This window comes from Ostrinia furnacalis, unplaced genomic scaffold (genome assembly GCF_004193835.3).
Source record: "Ostrinia furnacalis isolate ACB-3 unplaced genomic scaffold, ASM419383v2 OfSCF7515, whole genome shotgun sequence".
In the NCBI taxonomy this organism is placed as follows: domain Eukaryota; kingdom Metazoa; phylum Arthropoda; class Insecta; order Lepidoptera; family Crambidae; genus Ostrinia; species Ostrinia furnacalis.
In genome coordinates this window covers 3,491-24,248 of record NW_021137754.1, presented here as the reverse complement: position 1 = coordinate 24,248, position 20,758 = coordinate 3,491, and the positions used below count along the sequence as shown (strand labels likewise).

General features: G+C 36.4%; 2 protein-coding genes across 2 annotated transcripts; both read right to left on the bottom strand.

Moving 5' to 3' along the window:
- Window positions 1-3,530: 3,530 nt before the first annotated feature.
- Window positions 3,531-4,989, bottom strand: LOC114364943 (tyrosine-protein kinase RYK-like). Its single transcript, XM_028321299.1, has 3 exons — window positions 4,855-4,989; window positions 4,164-4,300; window positions 3,531-3,719 (listed from the first exon to the last, which is right to left on the bottom strand). The coding sequence occupies exons 1-3, from the start codon at window positions 4,903-4,905 to the stop codon at window positions 3,608-3,610; spliced, it is 300 nt and encodes a 99-aa protein (XP_028177100.1). The 5' UTR covers window positions 4,906-4,989; the 3' UTR covers window positions 3,531-3,607.
- Window positions 4,990-5,300: 311 nt separating this feature from the next.
- LOC114364944 (tyrosine-protein kinase RYK-like) lies at window positions 5,301-20,087 on the bottom strand (the record flags this gene model as incomplete). Its single annotated transcript, XM_028321300.1, has 9 exons — window positions 5,301-5,412; window positions 5,849-5,985; window positions 6,547-6,706; window positions 7,186-7,329; window positions 7,728-7,890; window positions 8,280-8,457; window positions 13,769-13,884; window positions 14,484-14,611; window positions 19,901-20,087. Coding segments are annotated over 9 exons (1,325 nt in total), but the record flags the coding sequence as incomplete, so codon positions are not given.
- Window positions 20,088-20,758: the final 671 nt, after the last annotated feature.

Sequence of the window (20,758 nt, the reverse complement as noted above, 5' to 3'; positions counted from 1 at the left end):
AGTCGCCGTAGCGTTGTAGGCTCGTAGCGCATCGTTTATTTGCTTGTGAGCCCAAACAAGAATGTAGTTTGAAATAAATATCATTGTATCTTTTTTCAAAATATAATATTTAATGCTCTATCATGGATATTCGATACATTTTATAAAAAAAAAAATTACACAATAAAAAATAAAGCGTGGATATTAATTTAAGTCCACATGCTACAAATACTCGAATATGTATTACAATTATGTTATATGATCCTCTATTTATAATTGTGGTATATAATAGACAAATATTTCTCTTTCGTGGACGTCGTTCGAACATTGACTTCAAGGAATTATTTCACAAGATTCATAATGAGAGCATTGTCGATTCAATGAAAAAAATATCAAAAATGACTACGGAGAGTATTTTTCACGCAAAACAAGGCCGGTATTTGACCGCAATCGCACCTTATGTTAAGTGCCTGTGCTGTACTGCCCTGTAACTGTAAGTGCCTATTATGTAAACATTATTAAGAATCTTTTTTTGTTATCTTCTAAAAAAATTCATACTATATTTCGATTGCTTTACCCCAATCAATAAAATACTACACTTTACCATATTTCATTTCTGATCCATCCAACTAAAATGTGTCACCAGTGCATATTGTTCTGGCGTTTCTTCTCAGCACTTTCCATATGTTTGTCTCGAAGCGCTGCCGCACTGGTAGGGCCCGAAAGATAAGGTAGCATGTAAAGTGCCCCTTAAGGGCATCATTTTTTAACTGTATATTGAAATTCATAAGTGCCACTAGTGGTCAAAATTGAATAGAATATTTTTGACTTTAATTTCATGGCATTTTGATCCTTATTATCATAATTCGTCGAAGCCAAATCGTCGACTGTCCCACGACTAACTACAGTTTTGGTGTTGATCCTTCTGCGGGCCTGGACGGACTGAATGTCCTCAGGAACTCTAACCTAGGTTATATAAATTAATTTACATATTAAGTACTTATTTTAAAGTCAGTGTGGTTGGTTGAGAATAGGGCTGTTTTATAAAAGTGTTTAAAACGTGGACTTATAAGACTGATGCCCGTTTTCACCATCAATCCCTAATTTTTAAGTGATCCCTATGAAAACAAAATTTCTGTTACGTGTTACCATAGGGGTCACTTAAAAATTAGGGATTGATGGTGATCCCTATGAAAACAAAATTTCTGTTACGTGTTACCATAGGGGTCACTTAAAAATTTGGGATTGATGGTGAAAACGGGCATGACCCTTTTGTAACTAGGCCAAAAATAAAATTTACTGGAAGAACGAATACGGAGAGTTTAACCTACAATCCCTACGGTAATAAGACGGGTTGGGCAGGTCTGATGCTCTCATAATATTTAGTCATTTAGTCGTTTTTTACGACAATTATGGGAAGATGATGATAATACTGACATCCTTTATAATTACTTCCATTTATAAGTTCATATTATGTCTGTCTGGTCTAGTGTTTGTTTTACTGATCCAACCTACATATTCTGAGGGATACACGATGTTGTGCTACAAAGAGCACGTTATGATATCCCACAAAGTCGTACATACCAAAATAAAGTAATTAGAGTGGAAAAATACCACGACAAATAAGTTCCATCAGAAAGTAATTTGATTGAAACATAAATGAGATTGGTTTATACCAATAATATTACATCATTAATCATTATAAATCACTAACTCATTTGGTTATCGAAGACCGTCTACAACTAAGAAGCCCTACAATCAACCAATCACACCGCCCACACAAAGATATAGACCAAGAGCTAGTGAACGCCAGACCTACGATAGTTTATAAAGGCTGAAAGTTTGTCAGCGCATGCTCCCAACATAGCTAAGAACCATGGCCAAACATGAAGTTTGGGTCATCGTGGCTTACAGAAATAGATATAATAACGTAAGTGTGGCGTTCACTAGCTCTTAGTCTAATTTAAAAAAGCTATTTCGCTTTCCACTCAAAAATTAAATTCCTTTTGCATCGACTTCTTTATGTACAGCTTACACTTACTTGGTTCTACGCGTCCATTTATCTATTTATGTACAGTAATTAACTTCTATTTACGACATTTAGGCCCGTATTATGAAACAACGTTTAGCGAAAGACTGCTATCCAGGGTGTCGCTTTAAGTATGGATCAAACGAAAAGGACTGATTCTACGGCTCAAATGCAACAACTTTTCTACTTATAAAATATCTAAATTCCCAAAAAAATTACCTAGTTTTAGTGTTGAGTCAATTGCGAGAGAGTGAGAAGAGCAAATATTTATGTGTCGCATGCTAGTGTTGTAGTTGAAAAATAAGACTTACAGTTTTATGCGACTGATAAAACGTAGTCATTATTTTCGTGCTCTTTTTTTCTTAGATTTATAGTAACTTTTGTGACTGACACTCGTCGCTTATATTCTGTACAGGTATGTCTATTATTATTTTTTTGAATGCTACCATTTACATTACATGAATCTATGCTTGAGATTCAACTAATCTTCGTTTCAGAATACGGGCCATAGCATAGTCGTGAATTTGGTAAATGAGTTTCTTATTATAATTTTAACTAGATTATCTCCAATACTGAGAATCAAATTGAATTCTAAGAATTCTATTTCACAAATATTTACTTTCATCTAGCATCAATTCTATCCCAATTATAAGTTACGAAATAAATCGTGTCCTATCTTAAATGTAAATATATCACTTTTATTTATAAAATACAACTTCGGTTCTTCCATGACTATTGTACCTAATAATTTATTCAAAAATGTTTTACTAAAATAACAATGTTTTTTCGCGTGATTTTAGTAAACAAAAAAAAAACCCAAAAAAATCTAAAGCATACTTTTTTCTTTGGTAGGCACTTTGGTATCGTTAACTAAAAGTTAAAGAAAAGAGTGCCAAGAAAAATTTAGATGTATTTAGTAGTCAGTAAAAATATAAGATAATGCCTTAGACGCTAAACTTGAAGTTACGTTAGTAAAAGTTAGAAAAATTACAGTAAAGTAGGTACCACTTAGAGTAACATTTATTACAATTCGTCCTTACAGATAGGCGATTGTTTTAGAAAAAATCGATCGAAAAGTCGATTAAACAATCGATCATTGTGAATCGCTGCTAGCGTTGCGCGTAACAATTGGACACATTATTGAATCATTAGCGTTAATTTAAAATATTATTATCGGAATTAAAAAATAAAACGAATTATTATTTTCTAGAAAGAATCGCCTATCGTAATATTCTTAATAATTTGACATCTATTTGAAGTTGAAAAAGGAACACACTTTTAGCCGGATCACATAATACGAGTACGTTTACCTACGAGTATCATCTGTAATAACCATTCAAACATTATGAAAAATCGTATAGTAATTATGTCATGAATTCAATGATATAGACAATAATATTAAAGTCTTAAATATTTAAGCACTGGGAATAATAGATACGATTTTGGAACGAAAATGTCTATCTATTTGGTAACAAAAGTTATGTGTTAAAAATGCTATTGGCATGAAAAATATGGACCGTTAGTAAACTGTTACTTACTTTATACTTCGAAAGAGATCCGGCTAAATCTGCGAAGTCTTAATACCTGTAGAAGAGTAGTCTATATGTACGTACTAAGAGCTTGTCTGAAGTCGTGTAGAGCGGCCAAGAGTTGAGGAGCGGTCGGTCTGGAAGTCGGCGATGATGTCCAGCACCAGGACATGAGGCCGTACCTTTGGAGAAAGAATATTACTTAGTGATCCATATTTTTATACGTTTTATTTCTAAAATAAGTAGCTCCATATTGTGGGAAATTTTAAACATAATATTACCTACTACAGTCTGAGTCTTTGGATACAAAAATGTAGGAGAAAGTAATCGGGTTTATCTTCATACCAAACGCATTCAGTCGAGAAAAGGTATAAATATGTGTATAGCAGATCATATAATTTCTTAACAAAAAATATTTATATTACTCGTTATAGATTCGATTCATGATTTATTCGCTATCTGACAATATTACATCTACACGGATATCGTACACAAATGTGACATTATACCTATACACAATTAGTTCGTTAGCCTAATTGGTAGCCATTTATTTTGGAAAATAGTTAATTTGGCAGCCAAAACGTCGCATAAACTCTTTCCGTTTTCCTAAACTTTTAAGTACTCACAGTTCATCAGGGCAGTTGTGCGGCTGTGAAGGCCTGTATCCTCCACTGAGGAAGGCTCCTACATCAGCTGCGTCGAGCTCTGCTAACGGAGCAGCGCCGAGCGTCGCCAACTCCCAGAGAGTGATACCCAGCGACCACTGGGAGAAAAACATTGGGTGTCATGATGGTCTTCTTCTAGCTAGAGTGTATTCTACCAAATATTTTTGCACGGGTTTTTCCCGGTTTATGGATTGAGATTTTTTAGCTTAGAATCAAAATCTAACTAAAAATCAACAAAATTTAGAAACCCAGCCATAGTCAGAAAAACGAGACATGGGCACCTAGGACTTAGATGGTCACATCACACGTTTCAGTTTCACGTAGATTCTAACTGAATATACGTCATGTGTTATGAGGATTTTAATTTCTACCCAGCATCATAATATCACCTATGCATCTTTGTCCGTTATCCAGTTACTGTGTTTAGTTCGACATGGTGTAATAATTAGATTTTAAAACATTACATAGTCGATGACGGCCATTCTTTGTTCGCTATATTGACTTCCATCAAAATTCCGTGATGTAAATAGACACGAAAAGTAAAAAATGCTGTTACTGGAGGCGATGGCATGAGGCGTGAGAAAACTTTATTTAATCGTGAATATTCTTGGGCGTAGTCACTCGTTACACATTCAGCGATATCTCCACTTACCACATCAGTAGCTGTGCTGTACTGGTTCTGAAGCAGCGCCTCCGGAGCCATCCACTTGACCGGCCTGTTCTCGTTGTCGCCCAAGCAGTGGTAGTCGTCCGGGAACAAGTCCCGCGACAGACCGTTGTCAGTCACTTTCAGTCTCAATTTCTCGTCGACTCTGACAAGGAAAGTGACAGATGTTCATCCCAATAAATGCAATCCCACTAAAAACATTCTGTAAAAAACTANGACTGAACAAATATTAAAGTCTTAAATATTTAAGCACTGGGAATAATAGATACGATTTTGGAACGAAAATGTCTATCTATTTGGTAACAAAAGGTATGTTGAGAAATACTACGTATTGAATGAAAATATATGGACCGTTAGTAAACTGTTACTTACTTTATACTTCGAAAGAGATCCGGCTAAATCTGCGAATTTATTACCTGTAGAAGAGTAGTCTATATGTACGTACTAAGAGCTTGTCTGAAGTCGTGTAGAGCAGCCAAGAGTTGAGGAGCGGTGGGCCTGGACGTTGGTGATGATGTCCAGCACCAGGACATGAGGCCATACCTTCGAAATAGATTATTATTTTTATCAGCTTTTGTAGAAATTTAAGAAAAATCTATAGGAGCGTCCACACGCTCGATATCCAGCTCACCCTGTTCTTGAGTGAGTTCTAGATGTTAAGCGTGCCTTGCGAGCCCAAGCGCCCGGTATGCGAATATTCCTATAACTGTTATGTACTTAAAAGTCATCATCATCATCATCATTTCAGCCTCAAGACGTCCACTGCTGAACATAGGCCTCTCCCAATGACTTCCACATCGCACGGTTAGTAGCGGCCTGCAACGCCTTCCTGCCTTCTTGCTTCCTGCTTCCTTTATCAGGTCTTCGGTCCACCTTGTGGGTGTAGTACTTAAATGTATCTTCAAAAATTTGGTAACTAATTTGGAAGCGCGTCTTTACACCAAACCACACTCAATTACCTAAACTCTTAGGTACTCACAGTTCATCAGGGCAGTTGTGCGGCTGAGAGGGCCTGTATCCTCCACTGAGGAAGGCCCCAACGTCAGCCGCGTCAAGCTCAGCTAACGGGGCAGCGCCGAGCGTCGCCAACTCCCAGAGAGTGATACCCAGCGACCACTGGGAGAAAAATATTGGGTTTCATGATGGTCTTCTTCTCACTCTGTATTCTACCAAATATTTGTATAATGTTTGGCCTGCGCTTTTGCATAAAATATGTAGTGTCGTCATAGGCCTAGGGCCTAGAGATTTGAGCGTCAAATCAAAATCAAGCTAAAATTTCAGTAACTGCGGGCTATAGACAGAAACGTGACCATCTAGGATGTAAATAGTCACGTCTCACGTTATGTCTAGATTCTAGGTGAATACGTCAAGTGTCATGAAGATAATGAATTACTTTAGATACAGTGAATTCTATCGGGAATTTCGAGCCAGCATTATTTACCTTGAATTACTAATTGTTACACCATGTCTACTAAACACAGTTGTACCTATTGTATTTTTTTTACATTAAATTGTTATTTTACGTTCATTATATTTTCACTATAATGATTGCTCACAAAAACATGTAATGTAACAATACCATTCCTGAAAATTGAAGACGATCGAATGAAGAACAAAAAAAAAACTTAATAAAATGAATCCTGAAAAATGTTAAGGCAGGTAAACATTTCCACTTACCACATCAGTAGCTGTGCTGTACTGGTTCTGCAGCAGCGCCTCCGGAGCCATCCACTTGACCGGCCTGTTCTCGTTGTCGCCCAAGCAGTGGTAGTCGTCCGGGAACAAGTCCCGAGACAAACCGTTGTCAGTCACTTTCAGTCTCAATTTCTCGTCGACTCTGACAAGGAAAGTGACAGATGTTCATCCCAATAAATGCAATGCACAGTTGCATCAAGTCACTGTCGCTTATATTTTTTTGGTCAAAATTACACACATTTTTTAATATGGGCCCTATTGGGCCCTACAGTTGTGAATGCACTGATTAATTAAATGGACTTTATTTAACCCTTGGTGCCAGATGATAATAACTTTGATTTATTCACTTTAAACAGAACTTAGAAAGAGCTACCAACCCATATGTTATGTATCTCAACTTAGTCAATGGACTGAGCCCCAACAGGGAAATTTGTATCAGGCTCCATAGATACTCGTACATCTTTATCAGTTAAGTTGCACTGTCACGAAATTAAAACCCTGTTTTTAGCAATTCTTTAATAAGCACGACAGTGAGGGACTGACCATTTGTATCTCAAAAGCACATAGAGTTTGCTCATGCAACCTTTTATGCATATACCTGACCTGGTAAAACATACTTACACGCAATTCCTAGCCGCGACGTCGGCGTGTATGAACCGCTGCACATGCAGGTACGCCAGGCCACACGCCGCTTGCGCACCCAAGTCCACCAGTTCTCTTGTGGCCGGAGCGGCCTGCTGCCCTAACCGACATGATGTGAGGAACCTGTTTGGGATGAAGAAAAGTGGGTTGGTTTTTGGAGTACGAGCTGCTGTCAGTTTGTGCTTGCTGTTTCTGCGGGCAGATTACTGCATAATATTTCTTGACTTCAACTGCTGGTGCCAGGTGATGATGTGTTATTAGTACAGGACCCAAATTAGAAGCGTCCTTACAAGTATGCGATTATTTGGAAAAAACTAGGGAGAAATGTTGCAAGAAAAATTATAATGTGAATGGAACAAGAAAGTAAATCATAATTTCTAGAGCCTTAAATTGTTATAAAACAGGCTAATTTCGAATAATTTAAAGTTAATTTATTTGCACAGTTTAGTAATGACGTAGGTACCTTGACCGTACCGTTTTAGGCTACAAACAACGCTGCTTGCATTGCTGATGGTACTCACCTCTTAAGATTAGAAGAATGTGAAGCACAGCAGTAGACTAGCAGCGGTCGTCTGGCTTCCTCAGCACACGCTGCCATGGGCGACAGTACGTTAGCATGAGCCAGCCCATACAGCCTCAGGCCCTCGGCTACGAGCAACGCCGCTTGCATCGCTGATGCTGCATCTGTTTCACAAGCATATTCTTCTTGAAAAATGTAGTGTATAGTTTCTTTTTTTATGCAAAACAAGGTATTTGAAGTTGAGTGAGATGCATTCTAGTATGGTACATATCTGCCGTGTGCCTATTTACTCTCGCCTTGAAAAGGTCCGGATTAAAGTGTTCGGGTATAGTGGTCAACTGGTCAACAGGCAGCAAATTCCAATCCCTAGCTTTCGCATTAAAAAAGAGTTATCGAATCGCTTAGTGTGGGTTGGTGGAATATCGACAATGTAGGGATGATACGCTAACCTGCATCTGGTTCCACGGTATAATTTACACCTAAGTTTTCTTTATGTCATTTGGTAATTAAGTATCATCATGATGATGATGATAATGAACTAAGTATCACTTACCTGAAACAGTCTTGACAATAACTTCTTCATACGTCTCTCCCTTCTTGAAGACTCCCTTGTAAACCCTCCCAAAAGTTCCTTCGTGTATGAGAATCTCCAAACGAATGTTGGACCGGACTGTGGTCAGGAGTCGAAGCTGCTCCGCTGGGTCCGTGACGCGGTCTTTGGCCACCGTTTGCTAGAACAAAGATTTTGAAATGACCATTCATCTTCATGACATACTAGACCCGTCGAACGTTCTCGAACGCAAGGGTTTCAGAGCGATTAATTACATATCTGGCGATCAAAAATGGGTTCTAAATATTACGCTTGGTAGAATCTATATATAGGATCTAGAGATCACTGAAGCGATGATTTACGCGAAAGTTAGTGAGAATTCTTCTTTGCTCTTTCAAGTGAATTCTACTAGACAGATTTGGCAATGGCTTATTAATATTATCTATTACAATTTGAGCCCATCCATATTACGTAAATATACGAGTAGTACCTAACTACACTTTAGCCATTAACAGTAAGTTAAATATTAAAAAGCCAAAGCTGCACTGCATCTTCCAACTTAATGCCAGTAAAGTAAATCCGTAAGCAAATTGCCTTTAAAATTTACCGGCGCATTTCAAGATTTAACATCCTTTCTGTCCAAACAAACCTATAAATTAGAAAACCGGTACAGTTTAATGCTTCAGCAGTTTTAGTAGTAATTTCTGGACCGCTATATTCCACTCAGCAGGGGCTCTAAAACTGGTGTATTATCCAAGTTTTAGTATACACTTCCAGGTGCAAACCACAACATTTCAGACCACACTTTCCTTTGCAATATCGTACTTATTCCAACTCCATAAGGCGCTACAGCTTGAAGTGCCCTCGTCTGAACAATACAGGTTCATCTTAGCAGTTCTGTGCAGCTCACCTGCGTTGGATAGATAATTAAGCCACCAGCTAAGTGAGAGCGCTAGTATCGCAAATCGGGTTAAGAGCAACTGCATACGTAATGCATTTTGGTATTCATGATGTCTTGTCCCACTCCAAATTATATTATCTTATGTACATACGTATAGAATAATGCAGCTGACCGTAAGATTCTGCTGGACGAAATTGGTACTAATTGTTATTGCATATAGAGCTAGCTTCAGCCATCAGCTTTGTAATCCTAGATTTTGGTTACCTATTCTAATACAAAAAAACTTCAAATCGTCAAATAGCAAAAACATGAAATATTATGTATAATCATTACCCTGATAACTTACGCCCGTATTCACAAACATTACTATGAGGTCTCACAGTGCGCGTGGACGCATAGAGTGACATACGAACGAATCACAGAGCTCTATTCAACGCTGTGCGTTCGATTTGCTGCTTAATTTCACGTTTGTGAATACGTGCGTTAATATCGTTCTCCGGTCTTTAAACAATACATTTTTTCAGGGCTTAGAAATTATTAAACATAATTTTTATTCTCGCGCTTCTTATTTATATTTTAAATTGTACAGTCACAAAATGTATTTGTTACATAACGTGCTGGTAATTAAATATCACAGCAACAAACCCCACCTTATAAAATCCATGCTACACACTTAATGAGAGACTTAAATGGCACATTTACCTTACACATTACGTAGGTTTATTTACATTTGCTATGTTCGTTAGCACCCTCCCTTTCAAAGAAGACTAATTCATAATTTCTCCCAAGAATTTCAGCCAAATTTATGTACAAAAGAGGGTTGCAAATTAAAAATGTACTCCACCCACGGCGCTCATAATTACGTAGATAAATTGACTGGAATGGACAATAATGGGTGAAAATGTTTCTACTGGTGGTGGTGTCCTGAACCATGGAATCTTAGTTAGTACCAACGAGTACGAGTTATTTTCAAGTAATTTTTAACTGCAATACAAGCAGATAATAAATATATTCTAATAGCACGCGACTTCGTTCATTCGTTCGTTTGTTTCAGCCAAATGACGTCCACTGCTGGACAAAGGCCTCCTCCAAGGTTTTCCACGCGACTTCATAAGCGTAAAAATTGGTTCTCGTTTTTGCAACATTTTTCTTTACTGCTCCAACGCTATTAACTGTAGGGCGATTTTATATAGCCTAAGGCCTTCCTCGATAAACGGGCTATCCAACACAAAAATATTTTTTCAAATCGGACCAGTAGCTCCTGAAATAGGTATGTCAGTGCATGTCACTTTATAGAAAAATAATTTAAAATTCAGAATTTTAATGAAATAGACTATTATGCCTTCACGCAGGTAGAGTCGTTTGTTACTCTGTTCTAAGTTAGGTCACTTTCACCCACATCAATTTGAACTTTATGCTATGAAGATACGGTTGAAAACCAATGACGTTTTTGAGCGTGGGGGTTACGTTCCTCGGCTTATCCAGCAGATCTTATTCCAAGTCAAACCAATATCTTGGAGCGAGTAGATCGCTAATCTCGTTGCGTTTGTATCACCTGCAGGGGTCGGGTAACTCGTTTTAAATTGGACCCGTAATGACGTAAAGGACCCATTCTATGCACAATTCAGTTACAAGGCGAAGAATGTTAGACGTTAATGAGAATTTTAGGGACTGGCGTTGTTTTCAGTGTTGATGAAGGTTTGTCTTGAAAAATTGATAAGACTTTGATGAATTTGATTTAGACTTACTTAAACATATTTTTATAAATTAAAATTAAATGATTTGTTTTTTTAGCAACTTGTATTATCAGATAGGCCGTCAAATCATACAAAGTGTAACGATAGAACTAAAGAATAAAGCATTTAAATTTCTATGTAACGTAACTGTTAGCGACGCGTTCATAGTATTATTTTTAAGTGTTTATTTGTATTGTTTCTCAGTGCATTCATTGCTTAAATCCATATCACGCAAATATATGTGAAACTGCGGTAGTTATAAGTTTGTTTTTATTAAATATTGGAGGGTATTTAGTGGCCCTATTTCTGCCTGTCATAAGCGACAGTTGAGAATAAACCATCAGTTCAAACCGATCCACGAGCGGCACCGATTTCATACAAACGTTCGTTTTTCTCCGTTTTGCACGAGCGAATTGAAAGAAAAATTTCTTTCAAATGGTACAATGTACGACGTTTAGTTCGTGACACACACTAACACATTTCATAGAGCGGCTCGTTGTTCTGTTACAAGTAAATGCTCTAGTCTATACTCACCTTCAGGTGTTTCTTCACAAGTTGTCTCATTGTGGTATTTTTGAAAATTCCTTACTCGTGGAGTGGTTTCGTCAAGCTGATTGACGGTGTACCGTAAGACCAAAGAGATTGAGTTCACATTGGCGTCGCCGCAAATCATTTTGTTACAGAACCGCATTACATTGGGATCCGTACGCTTTGCGGATTGTTCAACCAAAGATGAACGGAAACCGCGTAATTCCACGCGATTTATCTAACTGGATGGTCCAAGTTTTAGGAAAAATAAAATGTATACTAAAATAACCTCCTCTTTTTTTAATTCGGGGTTAATGACGACAAAGCAGACTGATAGCAGACTAAAGTCTCTGGTGTGTATCTGAATTTCCAGTTCAAACGAAAACTATATGTAATTATTTATAAACTAAGTAGAGTTTTAGTTTTCTACACTCAGTAGTATAAAATACCATTGATTAGTTAGCCTGGGCAATATTTTTGTGTAAATTTTTCTCTGTTAACTTTCGTATTATTAACATCAATTAATGAGAAATTAAATCAACAACAATTCGTAGTTGAGACAAGAATAAAAAAAGCTTGTAATTAAGAACAAACAATGTAATACTTAATCATAATTATATTTCTATTTTTTTATTATGTGCACATTATCATAGCAATATAACATGGTCATTTTACTGGTTGAAACATCACAAGAACGCACAATCTCAGAACTCCGACCATCCCCCATTTGTATCAACACAATAAACCAAGGTATACTCCAACACGCGTAATTTATGGCCTACCCAGTGACTCGCACCGTTACTTAGCTACTGCTACTATACAGTGTGAGTCTTGATAAAGTGCACATATGGAAATAAGTGAAACCTACCTATTTTTATCGATAAAAAAAGGTCAAAAAGTTTCTGAGATTTAAAAAAAAAATTTTATTCTTTCAATTACTTATTGTAAAGAAAACGTAAAAACTTTTAAACTTAGAGGTAGGTATATCCTGATAAAACAACAGTAATAATGCTAAATAACAAACGATACTAAAAAAATTATAATAAAAATAAACTTTTTTAAAAACAAGCTTTTATTCTGAATTTCGAAAATTTGTATCGCGCATGGAATTTATTCCTCTTTTTCTCTGTTTGCGCTACAAGCTTTGGAAATTCAGAATAAAAGCTTGTTTTTAAAAAAGTTTATTTTTATTATAATTTTATTTTACACTTTTTAGTTATATCTTAATCTCAGGACCCTGGACATTATCTAACACTAAAGTGCTCGAAAAGACAAATCCAACGAACCCAAACTCGATGAGTTTCCGCCGTTTTGTTTAGGAGTTCCTATGGCCACCTCCCGACTCCATCATCAGACCAGCTCAATGGTACCATAATATTGCATTGTCATCGTACTTACATAAGTATACCAAATTTCAGCTCAATCGGTTGAGGAGAACTGGTCTTAAATTCAGTTGCAAGATTTGTCCCACACATACTAACAAGTGAAGTCAATATAAAGCTTGTAATAAAAATACATAAAATACTCAGAAAAAGGCAACAAATAATAAAAAATTATACATTTTGAGAAAAATCTGCATTTTAATTCGTGTTTCTTTTGGTTATTTGATAAACTCCAAATAATGCCCCCATAACATGTGGTTTTTATTACTTTGTGTTAATCTATCGTATTACCTTTTTAAAACCAAAAATCCCATGTCTCTATATAGGTCTAGTTTCACGTATTTTCATATGTGCACTTTATCAAGACTCACACTGTATAGTGCCAGAACCTAAGACTATAAGCCGAAAGTACTTACGATTGCGGGCACTAGATCTGCAGCAATTAGAGGACAATAAATTGGGATAATGTCTAGCCAGACAGACTTGCTTAAGGGTCAATTGATGGAGATACATGGGGGAGCATTTTTTGTGAGGAAAGCCTGGGGATTAGCCGATTTGTGACTGGCAACCACGTTGAGTTAAGTTTATCAGGTTCATTTGTAACTTTAGGGGTAATTTCGCTTGTACAGTATTTGTGTTTCAAGTTTATAATGCAACATGTATACAATCATTTTAAGATAACTTCAATAAAACACGTGTCATCTTAAGTTTCTATACCTTATCAAAATGACAAATTTTAAATCCAAATCCAAAGTTAAAATAAAGTCACCTGAAAGTGTCCATGAAAATTCGTCGTATTTTAATACGGTCGCTTAAACAAAATAAGCCAAATGTAACTAACTACTGCCAGTTATACATACTCCTAGCTATACATAGTTATACATATCAGAATACAGAAAACAAGTCAAAACCATTACTTTTACAAGTAATACAATTTGTACTCACCGTTGAAACATGCGTGAGATTAGAAGCAGCGTAATAAGAGACCCGTGACTCGGGCTTGGCGTAGATGTGTTCTCCTATGTGCGTGGTCGCATACGGCGACGGGGATCTTCGACTACCTGTTTCGGAAAAAAAATTGTTACTATCAGAAACTGTTGCCAAGTAATTTTGAAAGTAGAGCAACATGGTTTTACTTATGTTTATTAACGTTTTAAAGGTTCATGGTGCCTTTGGCGCCATGACAAAGAGAGCCGTATTTGTATCACTACGCAAATTTTAGACCACTACGACATTTCCACCTTTACTTTGTCGCTATGTGACGTTTGACTTTTGAATTAGGTCGGAGTAAGCTAGGCAGGAAGAAGTTAAGATTTTAGTAGTTTCCACTCCATCTCGTGGTCTTCTGCGGTCTATTAATTTACAGAGATATATTCTACCGATTGAATCGCCGCATCCTCTCAATTTTTATGGCCTATCTACAGAGTTTGCTAGATGTTTGTAAGCTATCGTAAAATGACAAATACGCGTCTAAAGTTACACCTCCTGACGTAATTTTCATGGCGCCTTTTGTTTAGTAGCTTATAAATACAAGTTCATCAGTGAACTTACTAAAAGTGTTGTGCAGGCTGGCGATGGTTGCATAAAACCAGCCTCTTTCTAAGTGATATTCATGGTGTTTATTGTTTACTCACATGTTTAAACGCATCAGTGGACTTACCAAAAGGGAACTTGTGTAGGCTGGCGATTGTGGCGTAGGATCCGGTGGAGCTGGGCGGGCGGCCGAGGGTGTCTAGGCGGAGGAGAACGTTCTGGTGGCTGCCGTACGCTGCTGTTGTGTACGATGTGCTAGGGACAAGAGATTTTTATTTAGATATAATTAGATTTAAATACAGGGTGTTAGGTATTATAATTACCAGCTATAGGTATTGTAATTATGTCTTGTATTTTATGACAGTCTGAATCTGTACTTTGAAATTGACAAATAATTAATTACCTACATGTTTTATCTTATCGTAGGTATCGTTTGCCGTGTCTACGGACGACAGCATACCAAGATAGGCAATAGGCATTGCGGCACTTTTGTGATTATACATATACAAATGGTGCTATTTAGCAGTTAAAATGTACCCATGCCATACATAATGTTACATCAAGTAATTTATAATTTTAAATATTATGTATACAGTGTGTCCGGGCATGTAGTGATCAAACTTTAAGAGCGTAATCTATGGACAATTTTATCGATGAAAATACTTCAAATTTGGGGCCTGACCCATTTCTCGAAAAATTACATCGATTTAAGTTTTTAATTTTTAGTTTACACCTCTTCTTTAAAAAACAAGTGAAAGCGTGGGTAGCTTAACATTAATAGGCAAATATTTTATATCATGCGATAGCCAATAAAATTATCTATTAGTAGAAGAAGAAAGCAGACACAAGTTTCATACATTTTATGGGAGTAAGAATGGATTTAATTAGAAAAATACATTACTTTTTTCACTTTTTTTTCAGTTATTTTCCAACACAAGAAAAACCAGGTCGTTAAGGTATGTTTTATTTGCATTGTATTTTTAGTATTTGAGCTATTCGACAAAACGAATGTAAATTTATTAGTCTACGTCTATTACTTTCGACGTAATTGTTGAACAAAGATACCCCTTCCCAGCGGTTTCCATAGTAATCGGAATAGGTTGTGTGACTCTTTCAGGCAGTGCATTTTCGCATGTCGCGTGCGCTATGGAAACCGCAGGGAAGGGGTATCTTTGTTTAACAATTACGTCGAAATTAATAGACGTAGAGTAATAAATTTACATTCGTTTTGTAGAATAGCTCAAATACTAATTATACAATGCAAATAAAACATACCTTAACGACCTGGTTTTTCTTGTGTTGGAAAATAACTGAAATAGAAGTGAAAAAAGTAATGTATTTTTCTAATTAAATCCATTCTTACTCCCATAAAATGTATGAAACTTGTGTCTGCTTTCTTCTTCTACTAATAGATAATTTTATTGGCTATCGCATGATATAAAATATTTGCCTATTAATGTTAAGCTACCCATGCTTTCACTTGTTTTTTAAAGAAGAGGTGTAAACTAAAAATTAAAAACTTAAATCGATGTAATTTTTCGAGAAATGGGTCAGGCCCCAAATTTGAAGTATTTTCATCGATAAAATTGTCCATAGATTACGCCCTTAAAGTTTGATCACTACGTGCCCGGACACACTGTATAATTTTTATGTCCATTACTTATCTAGAACCTGAGATAAAGCTTGTATTCATTATTATTTGTTTTATTTTATTATTTATTTAAGTTAATTACAAAGTGTTGTGAGAATGTTTTATGTATACTAACTTGTATTTAACAAAGGTAATGAGAAAGTCGTTGCACTTGACAAAGTGATAATAAACAAACGACAAACGCTTTTAAAAAGCTAATTTAATGAAACAACTACAACAGCTTGCGATGACAACTTGAAACGAGCACAAAGATAAGCTATTCAGTAGTGTCAGCGGAATATAAAACGTTTTTCTTGTTCGTAGATATAACCTTTAAGTTCTGATCATCCATCAAGCATGTCAGAAAGGGTTCTCGCCCTACTCGTTTTCCACTTTGGGTTTGAGTTATAAGCTTTGAGAGTGCGAAAGTATAACACTAAGTATACTTAACCCTTGAGGCCTACGATCGATTTCCAATTTGCTGGAAATTGGAAATCGATCGTAGGCACGACCAAAAGTTTTTCAAAAAGGTCAAACGATTTTTTTCTGTCCCAAAGGTCTGGCAGGGAATGCCCAATGGAATTTAGTTCGCCTTATGTACCAATTATGTGAAATTAAATAATTTTAGATTGAAAAGGAATGCAGGTTAAATAGGTAATTAAGTCGACAGTTGATAAAATGTGCTTTAGAAACTCTACCTTCAGGCTAAAATTGACTTCTCTCACCGTGCAAGCAAAATTATTTTAATGTTGTAAATAAATATTCTCAAATCAATTGGAAAGAATCTCCCGTCAAGTCCCGTCTCCCTCAAACTAAACATACCTAAGTAAATTACCAACTCATTCAATGAAGAAATTCACAACTATTTTTTTTTAATAATAAATAATTTGTTATCTTTTAATTTTATTCACTCTTTTCATGACTTATACCATACTCCAATTCGGGTCAATGTAAGCGGCTCATATTGTGTGGAAATTGAGCTATTGTAAAAATTTTCATAAAGGTTTCGCCACCTATAGGCTTTTTAATGGCGCAGAGTATCAGAATATTTTTTGTAAAAAAATATTTTTTGCTTTTTGTTCAATACTGTCAGTAGGTAGTGTTTCAAATTTTTCAGTTCAATCAAAAAAAAATCAAAAAATCAACAGGGTTTTTCTACTTTGGTCCTAATGGAGTTTTTAATATTTTACGTGATACAAAGACTTCAATTTCACCCTCTCTCGTAATAATTAAAAAAAATGTTACTTAAACTCATCTTAGTTTAAATGGTCGTAAATAGGTAATTTGAAAAAGTCTTTCTTTCATATAATGCCTTCATCAAAGGGTTTTATCAAGAGCCTCAAAGTCGAAACTAGTTTTTAGTTGTGTTAGTAAGAAAATGCATTCTGTAATAACATTGAAGTAAACTCAGTAAGTGACTTTGAAGTTTCTCGTTCGTAAGTTTAAAAGTGAAACAATATCTTGCGAAACTCGTTAGAGAATTTTACGCCGATGTTCGTTGGATACCTATAGCGTTCCAGACAATGTTTTTGTCTTTAGGATCGTCTTTCTTACAAATACTTATACAACATTTTATATTATGCTAAATAATCGTGACACATACTTACGAGACATTTTTTGATGATTAATTTCTACTTTTATAAGTAAGTTGTAGTTTTATATAGTAAGTAGAGCCGCTCAGCCCATGCCAAGCTAGTAGATACAGCACTGAATGAAATCTGCCGGTTGATTACTGGTTGCCTAAAACCGACACCGGTACAAATGCTGTATCCGTTGGCTGGAATAGCGCCCCCAGAGATCCGCAGAGCCGTCGCGGCGTCCTCCGAGAAATCGGCCATGCTGAGTGACACACGGCACCCACTTTTCAATTACGACCCTGTGCCTCAAAGGCTAAAAAGCCGAAGCAATTTCGTAAAAAGTGTGTCCCCTCTCCTTCATGACGATCGGTCAAAAGAGAGATGCAGGTTATGGCGCGAGAGAGCTGATCTCCCCTGCCCTTTTGTCCCTATGTCTGAGAGTCCTCCACCTGGACATGAGCTCCCCTGGCTTACCTGGAAGTCTTTAAATAGACTTCGGACGCAGGTTGGCCGTAGTAAGGACAATCTGGCCAGGTGGGGATTCTTGGATGGCTTGAGCATGGAGTGCAGGTGCGGTTTTGTTCCCCAGTCGATGAAGCACCTGATGTCATGCCCTGAGTGCCCAAGCAACTGCACTCAGGAGGATTTGATGAGTGCTACTGACAACGCCACTCTTGTGGCGGAGTTTTGGGCTGACACTGTGTAGGTTTGTTGTCGACACGAAAAGAAGAAGAAGAAGAAGAATAGTAAGTTAAATACATTTTATGTAATGCACCAGGATCAGTGTAATTTTCCGCATTTGGACAACAACCGGAACGTAATATGTACGTAGAGCGCAGCGTGGGATGTCCACGCACAAGGTGGACCGAAGATCTCATAAAGGTAGCAGAAAGGCGCAGGTTGCTACCAACTGGTCAATCAGGAAATCATTGGCGGAGACCTATGTTTAGCAGTGGACGTACTTGTGGCTGAAATGATGATGATAATCATGATGGACAACTACTGACGACTATTTGTACCGAAGAGTCAACCGAAAACTAAATGACGAATTTTCCTGATGACTTTTTTTAGGAATCCATGTTTCTATTTCTATTCAATACACATTGATCAAAAATAATTCTTTCGACAAATAATGTTTTAGCGTCGTCCTTGACGTACTTCCGGCGGTAGTAAAAGAACGGATGTCCCAAAACGAACGCCTTTCTGAATCACATACGAAAGGCACGGAGATCAATTTCCGCTCGGAAAAATTTGGGAAACAAACTTTTCCAAATTGAGTTCTATGATACTAATACTAAGATGTTTTCTGGAAATGTATTTTTGCCGTTTTTCTCGTTCTGCCAAATCCTTCGGATTTTAAGAATCTGTGGGTTTTAGATTATCTAGAATTATACATATTATGTTATGTGCCTAGTGTGCTTTCTTCTTATTTGCTGGATTGTTACTTGCTTTGGACATGGCTTGGAGCCTTGGACTAGCACCAACTTATAATATTATGCTCACTGTAGCATGAAATCATAATTTCTTTTTGGACTTATCTTTGATAAATCCAGCTTCAAATTTCAGACGTCTGAATCGAAATAAAACTCGATTTAGCTTGAACAGCTCCAAGCCACTAACTAGATATCATCTGACCAGTATGAAATACCATAGTATTTCACAAAAAGCTTAAATTAGATACTTTTTTATAAAACACTAAATATAATTAGCAAAAAAATTAAATCATTAATTATGTATCCGAGACGCTCATAAATTTTGTTCAGATTGATGTCGGCTTAAACCTAATTAAAAATTATAACAAAGCCAGCCTGATTGCTTCGTTACTAACACAAAATACTTATAAGTTTCGCGTTCGTTGCTTTAATTATGTCATTAATTGAAAAAGTTAATTTGTTGCAAATTAATCATCTACCTTTGGATCCAAATCAATACAATTGTTACTTTATGGAAGTAACAATAATTGTATTAAATATTTCTCAAAAGTCGTGAAGTATTAAAATTTATAAGACTTGTATGATTTACTTACTTAAGAGAGGACTATAGTATCTTTTAAAACTGATATAATATGAGCAATAAGATTCAATCTAAAATAATAAACAGAAAAGGTAGGTTACGTTAGAGGCTGTGTGTCTTTATTTCATTAATTTATTTAATAAGCTGAACTTCCTAGAATTATAGTTATACCAAATAAATGGTAAGGGAAAAGTGGGTATTCTCTGTTACTACATAGATTAATGGTACGTATTTGTGTTTTGATTTATTACACACAAACCTGAATTACAAATCACAAACTTTTCCAATGCAGAAAAAAAAATTAAACATCAGAGAATCACTTACTGTATAGAGTCATGGTGCCTCGCCTTGCTGCCTCTCTTGTACAGCGTGCCAGCGGCCGCCGCTGCTGCCAGCAGCGCCAGCGCAGCCGCTGCACAGCCGCCAGCGACGAACAGCACGCCGCTTGACCCGCGAGAAGCGTCACCGGCTAAACGAGCGGTCTCGTTGTGCGTCACTACTGCTGACAGACCTAGGGAAAATGAATAAAAAATAAATTTCTTTGGACATTTTTACAATGACTTTGTTCCGGCGTTTCTTCTCAGCACTTGCCATAAATGTTTGTCTCGAAGGTAAGGCTGGTAGGGCCCAAAAGATAAGGAGACATGTAAAGTGCCCCATAATAATAAAAGAAAAGGTAACCTACCTTTTCTTTTTTATTATTTACTATATTTTGACGTTCATAAGAGCCACTTGTGGTCTAAACTGAATAAATATATTTGGACATTTTTACAATGCGCCATCTAGTCCCAAAGTAATCAAAGCTTGTACTATGGGTACCAGTCAACATTTTTGTTATAAATTATTAAGATAACACTGCCTAAATTCTGCTGCTTTACATATTGAATTTCTTTTATTTGTCACTTATGTGGTGTGATATAAAGAGAGAAGAGTGTGTTGAAAGACAAAATTTAAGTCTTTCCAATTGAGATTTTTAAATTATTATTTGAAGGCATTAATTATGCAGAAACAGGTTTGGTCTACTTTAAAGCGATGTAAATATGTTCACCACAAAATCACCCCCAAATTATTTATTTTCTATTATTAACTCGACATAAAAAATCCTTTTCACGCCTAATGATATTGGATGAAACCCACTAAATGAAATATTAGGGGTAATAGAAAGAAAAACTTCCCCCGAAG